The sequence below is a fragment of the Telmatherina bonti genome (genome assembly GCF_933228915.1).
Source record: "Telmatherina bonti genome assembly, chromosome: 23".
NCBI lineage: Eukaryota > Metazoa > Chordata > Actinopteri > Atheriniformes > Telmatherinidae > Telmatherina > Telmatherina bonti.
In genome coordinates, this window is record NC_136632.1 from 18,788,299 (window position 1) to 18,796,867 (window position 8,569).

Here is an 8,569-nt window from a genome sequence, read left to right on the forward strand (position 1 = left end):
CATTTGGTAAGCATTGTTTTTAATGCTTTTAAATTAAACCTCTTTATCTTTTTCCGTATGATGACTCATGAATACAACTGAGAATACAGCAGAGTACAAAGTGCATTATTGCTCCAAATTTTTTTTATCATTTTGATAACTATTTTGAATAAAAAATTAGGTTTTAATGAAATTTCTGACAGCTTAGCTCTCCATTGGCAATTATCACCATCCACCCCTAGATTCTGAATCTGACCACTGTAAGTTAGAAGCAATGAACCAAGGTGCAAATGAAGAGGCAGATCATGTACGACTATGTTTTGCTCAATATAATCAAATCAAATCAAAGATACTTTATAAGAATATTAAAGTATAAGAATATTATTTTATTTTGAGCCAGGTCATCCACGGTTTGACATACAGACATGTAACATTAATGCTTCATAACAGGATTTCTATTTGTGGACCATTTTCCTGCTAGTTTTAAATGTTTGCCGGCTGCAACACACTTGACTTAAAATAATGAGTGATCAAGAAGCTTGTGCAGAACTTCACTACTGGGTTGGAGAAGAACCATTTAATTTAAACCCATTTTGTTGGAGCATTTAAAATTGAAAACCCACAGGACAGTGGCCCTTGAGGTGTAGAGGTTGTGATCTACATTAACAAAACCATGCTCTTGTTAATAATTCAGCATTTATACAGAGCTCTTGTTAATAATGCAGCATTTATACAGAATTAACTTCCTAACTTCCAGGCTTTAAAGTTGTTTAAAAAAACTAAAACTTGTTTAAGAAACTTTAAATTTGTCACTCATTGTGTGTATTAGTAAGAGAGGGCGAGCTGCTGGCTTGTCATCTGTGTCACTGTTCATTCTGATAAAACAATATTAAGATGCTGGTCAGACAGCTGGCTCCCACAGGCAGTAAAAATACAGCACACTATACACAGGAAGCCTTTTTAGCATGGGAAGATTAGTTGCCTTACATTATCGATAGTTCATTTTACCAACACCTGTGTTGGTAACACATGGTCTACGTGGGTCCGTATACGATCATCTTTTTCAGTCAGCATTGAGTATACCCACTTCTAAACCCCTGTTGTGCTGCTTTTACAATTACAAATATCCCAGCACATGTTCCTATGTCTATCAGCAGCTCAGCTAAGGTTATTTATGCTATCCTGGTGCAGTTAGCCATTAGCTCCGCTAGCTTTAGCCTTAACATAAAGATATATGTACATATGTCTGAATCTCTTTCACTAGTCTGTGTGCCAGTATTGGTTTAGTCATTTCATAACTCTTCCTCCCCTGAAAGTGAAGAGCAGAAATTACGTGACAGTGAGCAAACATATTGATGGATACAAAATAGAGTATTCTTAAATGTAACTTTTTCTGAAACAGTGTTTTCCTGGGCTACTTTTTTCTGTTTCTCAAAAAAGGGCAAAAAATTGAGAACACCCACTTCTTGAAGGACCACGACACATCTGTTTAACAGTAACATAGAAACAAAACATATTTCAAAGCATATGCTTTTTTAAAATTTTTTTTAAACTTTATTTATTCATATATTTTTTAAATTTGTCCCTCTTAAAGGCAGAGTATGTAAGATTTCAAGGCGATTCTTTCCATCGCTAGGTGGCAAACACCAGGTCGTGAGCAAAACCACAAAACTGCTACCTCCACAAACGACCACAGGTTGGCAGTAATGAGCAAAACTCACCCCTCACCCCTCCTCCTTGCCAGCTCCAATGAGGGCAGGAATCGCTTGTGAGCCTCTCTGCAATAAATGGGCTTATACTCCCCCTACTGGTCAGAGAACATTCAAGAAGGGTCTTTGTCATTAATTAAACTTGTAATTTAATAACACATCAAATATGGACAGACTGGAACCTACATGTTTAAAAAAAACTAATTAGGATTGTAGTTATTTTTTAGTTAATTTATTTTGAAAATATTGAAAATCTTACATACGCTACCTTTAAGTCAATTTTTATGATGGTTAGGGGAAATGATCAATTATTAAATAAATAGATAATTAACGCTTTAACTTTCCCATCAACAAAAAGGCCAGAGAAAAATATTTCGGTTTTTCTGTTTGCTGTGGATAAAAATAAACAGAACAAATATTTTTTTTTGCAGATGTTTGAGATGTTAAAAATACATTAATAATAATGTAACAATAAATTGTTGAAATTTAAAACAGTATTGTTTTAACAAACACTACTAAATAGTAGAGCAGGACCTTAAAGGGTGAAGAAATAAGTGTCATTATTCGCATATCTATTAGAGCTTTGATCTTATTTTTCCTCTTTTTTATAACCACTTATTCAATTACTTGTTTAAACAAAAGGCTAATCAGCCAATCACATGGCAGCAATATAATGCATTTAGCCATAAAGACTTCAGAAAGGGAAGGAAAGGGATTTAAGTGACTCGAATGTTTGTGGTTGTTGGTGTGAGTATTACAGAAACAGCTGATCTACTGGTATTTTTACAAAACCATCCATATATGACAAACAATGGTCTGAAAAATAGAAAATATCCAGTGAGCAGCAGTGTTTTGGATGAAAATGTCCTGTTGATGTCAGAGGTCAGAGGAGTAGACTGGTGGAGATGATAGAAAATTATTAATTCAATGAACTGGTTTTTAACAAAGCAAAATATCATCTCTTTATGCAGAACATGTCCAACCTTAAAGCAGATGGGATACAGCAGCAGAAAACCACTGAAGATGCCACCAGGTGTCAAACTTTGAACAATAGAAGATTGGAAAATGTTGCCTGGTCTGATGAGTCTCTTGAAAGCATGGATCCATCCTGCCTTGTATTTATGATTCAGGCTGGTGGTGTTTTAATGATAAGGATATTTTATTGACACACTTTGAGTCCTACAGTACCAACACCGCATCACTGAAACACCACTGTTTATATGACTGTTGTTGTTGACTATATCTGCCCTTATGACAATAGTGTAGCATCTTGTGCCGGTTACTTCCAGTGGGATAATGTACCACGTCACAAAGCTCAAGTCATCTCTAACTGGTGTCTTGAACATGGTGGTAATTGTACTCAAATAGGCTCCACAGTCACCAGATCTTAAATCACTGAAGCACTTTTGGGATGTTGCAGAACGGGAGATATTTATCATAGATGCTCCGCAGGCAAAACAAGGGCAACTTTGTGATGCTATCATGTCAATATAGACCAAAATCTCTGAAGAATGTTTTCCACATCTTGTTGAATTAATTCACTGCAGAGTTATGACATTTGTTGAAAGTATAAAAGAAACCAAGTCAAATTTCTTTACAATAAATAATGTTTATTACTACAGGTATCAATCTAAATTCAGTCAGAAAGCATCTCTTATGAGCAAACTATGGACAGAGCCACAGCAGCCTAAAAAGAATAGATCTATTTAAGTATTTTTATTGCACTACACTACAGCTGAGCAGATGGCCTGACATCCATTTCTACATTTTGATGTACAATAAAGCAAAATGTCAACCCCTTTAACAAGGAGAAATGTAAACAGGGTTTATCATTCGGTAAGCTCTGAGGAACAGCAGAGCAGTTCTTTAAACAAAAGAAACATTTGGAAAAATTGGTCTTGCTCGAAATCTACATTCAGGAGCTGAAGCTGTATGCTGCTGAGTCCAAATAGGAGAAAAACGGTTCTAAAACCTGCAGGCATCCCATCTGTTGTGTGTGTGTGCAGACAGAGGCTCAGTGGTGTCTGAGCACTGGTTGCAGTTCTGCTACTGTCCAACAGGAGGAGCTGGCCTGACATTACAGTAGGAGGGTATGAGAGTCCAGCACATGCAGAACACCGGCGCTCTCCCTCCACTGAAGAGTAAAATCCAAACACCAGATGACCTGGGAAATAGAAAAAAACCACTATCAATAATCACATGCTATCAACACTATTTGGTCTTTTTCTTCCTACTTAGAAGGGTCTTAAGTCCAGCAGGTTCCAAACTAACAACATACAGCTGAAACCTACTTCTACTTTATTTAATACTAATACCTAAGTGTTTCTCAGTAGATGTGGATGACTTAACTACAGAAGAAATCTGATGAAAATGTGGCGCAAAAAAGGAACTATTTAATTTTACTGCATAGCTGGATAGTTTTGGAAACATTCTTATAAAATGTTTTGTCATAACTAGAATGTTTGCAATGATTATAGAATGTTTATTATATTTTTAAACTTTAAATTGACTCATTTTCTGTCCAGTTTGGTTTCAAATTTCATGATAGTCATTTCTGTGATATATTAAATCTGAGAACACTTAAAGAGTGTGTATGAAACCTGTATTAATTAATTATTAAGGAAGTGTTTTCTGACCTTATTGCTGTCTCTTATAATGCAAAAAATTGAATTAACAGGAAGAATAGCTTGGTTTAGTTGTCAACTCCTCATGATTGGACCCTAAGAAGTATAAACTTCTCATAGGTTTAAAATGTTGCTACATACTAAGAGTATTTTTAAAGAATCCAAAGCTTGGATGACCTGCATTGAATACTGCTGCTAAACTTCCTCCTCAGGTATGTGAGTTCAGCAAAGATCCTGCTGCCTCTCTTTAACACTTTATAGCCTGTGTGGAGTTTTGTTTAAACACATCTGAAAATTATTCTGCACAAGCTGTTTAGAAATCTAAAGCAGTACCAGCTGACATGTTCAGGGCCATTCCTTGTGATGAACCCTGTCTTTCCTCTTCTTCTCATTTTTTTCTTTCTGTAGCCTCTCCAGCTCAGCCTCATACATCATCTCCTGGATCAGATACTTTTCTCTGCGCATTCTGTCCCGCAGGTCCTTAGGAAGGTCAGGGATTAGGTATGCAATCAGGGTCTTGATGGCAAAGACCATATGCTGCAAAAAAAAAAAAAAAAAAAAAAAAAAAAAAAAAAACAGCGCACAATTACAAATCCAAGTACCACGTTTCCACATTGTAAACAAACTAAATATTTCAAATCTTCAATGTTGAAGTGCTACATGTTGACACGAATGCAAAACCTCTGAATAACATATTTATTGAATATGTTTTTTCCATATATAAAATGCAGCTTTAATCCTGTTTGTAAAATCCTGCTCTGACACACACCCTAAATCTGGATTTGTTGCAATGTGACAGGAGCTGTGGACTTAGCTAGATGGGATTAATGTGAAGCACCTGTGTGTGTGTGTGTGTGTGTGTGTGTGTGTGTGTGTGCGCACAGCAGTGCAATGAAGCAGCTGACAGAAGTCAGAAAAGGTCAATTTACAGGCTTTCCTGTTGGTCACAACATCATTTAGTTTTGCTGCATTTTATTTTTACTGTGCAGTTACTTTTATTTTCCATTTACCAATTTTTGATTCACATCTACTGTAAATGACTTAATAACAGCATCTACCTTCCTCCTAGCAGTGACCCATGTCTTGTCAGTATGTGCATTTTGAGCCATTGAGAAATAGACTTAAAAATGTTATATTGTCCATACAGTGATTTTAGGAATTAATGCATTTACATGATAATAACATGTTATTGTGCCCAGCCCGTTAAAAAAACAGATTACAAAAGGCCTTCTCATTAGAGGTGACTCTTTTGTGTCTGCTTTACACTTTCTTATCGGTTATCTCTGGCACCAAAAATATTGCAGTGAAACACAGTTAATCTTTCAATCTCAACACTGATCAACTTGTTTGGATGCTCCTCTGAGTAGGTGAAAGACTTGTTGCACCGTGTTTATTTGAGTGTGTGACAGAATAAGGAAACTAAAGCATAATACTGAATGATGTGGATAGGTTGTAGTGGATGAAGACAGAAAGTTAAAAAGCATTGACAAAGCAATGAGAGGAAATCCCACAGACCACAGCCAGCCTGCTGTCTAGTGTCATTTATCAAACTACAAAACACTGACCTCGAAAACGATGATGAACGCCAGCCGTGCTGCGAGGACGTGCCAAAATTGCAGAGTGTATGAGTAGGGCTCAGCTGAGTCTGGTGGCTCCCTGTAATCACGGTACCTGGTGAGGGAGGAAAACAAAAAACTTCACTGCATGTTCATGGGTCTGGGTCATTTTTCTAAATCTATTTGAGTCATTTTGTAATTCATGCTTTGTATGGAGCTCAGTAACAGCCTGTCTCATGGTTCACTGACATTATTAGCAAAGTAATGAATAGTGTAAAATCCACTCTGGGGTTATACACATGCTTGGACCCAAAGGCTGCTGAAAATGCTCTGGCTTCTGCTTCTGTAATATCTTCTCCTTGATGAATACTAATTGGAAACATGTTAAGCTACCTGCAGTACTTCACAGCCTCCTCAAGCAGCTCAGAGCCGTTTGTTCTTGGCTGCGATTTCCGCTCAAAGTCAGACACTTGGAAAACGGAGAGGCTGGCATTCACATAACCCCTCATACATCTGAAAAGCACAAACTTATTTTAATCAACACAAAGTCTAAATATTACACATTGTAACATAAACAAAACAGAGAAAACTGTATAGTCACATCTCACCCCTCCCCTGCTTGGCCTTGACCAGCACAAGGCCCGTACTTGTAGGCATAAACAAGGCGAGGGATAAAGTCCGAGGTAACTGCGATGACAAAAGCGTTGGTGATGACAGACAGGATGCCAATGCCCTCCAGAATGCCATACCAGATCCCTGCAGTTGACAGAATTTTTTTTATTATTATTATGATATTAAATCTTAAACCATGAAGCACCTTTTCTTGAATAGAAAGATACTTTGTGTTTGTTAACCTATGTCTTTGGCTTGTGATGGCAGAGGTCGCCGCCACTGTGTGACAAACTTATAGGCATCCAAACGGATCTCAATGATGTTATTGATCAGGGCCAGGAGAGGAGCCAGAGGGAACGCCGCCACAAAGATGGTGGTGAAGCCAAACTGTAAAACTGAAACAAACCACAAGACTTCAGGGATTTGTTCTATGATTCAGGGTTTTTGACTTAATGAGGCATCTTAAGGTTTAACTCTAAGCCACTGAGGCATGTTGGACCCATTTTATAGCAATAATACCTAAAAACCTGGCATCAAAAGATACATTTGAGATGTGTGTATATATATATATATATATATATATATATATATATATATATATATATATATGTCAAGCTTTAAAGCAGAGAAGTTTATTTTACAGAAAACACATTCTGGTAATTTTTTTTAGGGACAAAATACTACATTTCATAATGGTTTCTGTCCATAAGAACACATAAGAGAACATTGCACCCCTTACGTGTCCTCCTTCTGGCCTCTTCTGACCCAAAGATACACCATGTCATTGCTTGGGTGTTCTGTGCAACACAGAGTTAATTGTAATTCCTTTCACTGAGGTTTTCAAGCTTTTGTTTATTAGCAGCTTCCCCTACTATACTGTACATTTTATTTCTCAAGCTCTTAAAGGCTAAGGATTTTTTTATACTTAGTAATAAGTAATCAGAAGGTTTTTCATGTCTTGATACATAAACGTTAAAACTGAAAGGGCTGTATCATCTTTGAATGTCTATGTCAGTATTTGTTTCCTTTTATTCATGCATATGCTAGAATCCTTGTTACATCCTGTTGAATGAGTCCTACACACACACACAGCTGTTAGTGCTTGTCTTACTCTGCCACTGCTCCATCATTAAGCAGAACACTAGAGTTATTTTAGCATATTCTATTAAATTAATTTGTTGCAGGTGTATATTTGTTGTGTAGACTTTGGCTTTTTAAGTGCCTTTTCCACTTAATACTAAACACCATCAAATGAGTTTACTGGAAATGTTCTTTTTGTTAATCCTCCATGATATGCAAACCCAATTGCAAAGAAGTTGGGACACTGTCTGAAATGTAAATAAAATTAAAATGTAATGATTTTCAAATCTCATCAAGCCATATTTTATTTCCAACAAAACATAAACAGAATTCAGTGTTTAAACTGAGACATTTTATCATTTAATGGAAATGATCATCCTATCTTAAATTAGAAGGCAGCCACACGTCTCTATAAAGTTAAAACAGGGTGATCTGTACCATTGTGGAGCATCCTCTGTTCTTTTTTCCCCACTGTCTATAAACATATATGCAGGAGACCACACAGTTGCTGGAGTTTTAGAATATATACATTGTCCCGTTCTAGTCTGATGCAGGATTTTAGCTGCTCAACAGTCCTCAACCTTCACTGATGGATTTTCTTTTAAGATAAACCAAATGTTTTCTATTGGTGAAAAGTCAACACAGCAGGCAGGTGCAGAACTCGTCTGCTGTGAAGTCACTGTGTTGTGATGGATGCAGTATGTGGTTTAGTATTGCTTGGTGAAATGTGCAAGGTCTCCCCTGAAAGAGAAGTCTTCTGGATGGGAGCAATTGTTGCTCTAAAACCTCTGTGTACTTTGCAGCATTTATAGAGCAGAAGGGGAGGCTGCCCACATCAGAGGCACTAATGCAACTCCATTAGATCAGAGATGCCGACTTTTAAACTGTCTGCTGATGCAAAGCTGGGTGGTCCCTCTTCTCTTCAGTCTGCATGACACAGTCTCTGTTATTTACAAGATTTTCACAAATTTTATAAATTTGATCGCAAAGCAGTTTTCCACTGCTCTAC

General features: G+C 36.9%; 1 protein-coding gene across 1 annotated transcript in view; it reads right to left on the reverse strand.

Moving 5' to 3' along the window:
- Positions 1–3,447: 3,447 nt before the first annotated feature.
- Positions 3,448–8,569, reverse strand: part of LOC306773506 (anoctamin-4-like) — a gene marked incomplete at its 5' end in the record, with an annotated part of 67,548 nt that continues 62,426 nt past the window's right edge. The window contains 6 exons of the mRNA XM_079263344.1: positions 3,448–3,852; positions 4,646–4,849; positions 5,878–5,983; positions 6,262–6,381; positions 6,477–6,624; positions 6,723–6,875. Coding sequence (XP_079119470.1) covers positions 4,658–4,849; positions 5,878–5,983; positions 6,262–6,381; positions 6,477–6,624; positions 6,723–6,875 — 719 coding nt within the window. The 3' untranslated portion in view covers positions 3,448–3,852; positions 4,646–4,657. The remainder of the gene's footprint in view (positions 3,853–4,645; positions 4,850–5,877; positions 5,984–6,261; positions 6,382–6,476; positions 6,625–6,722; positions 6,876–8,569) is intronic.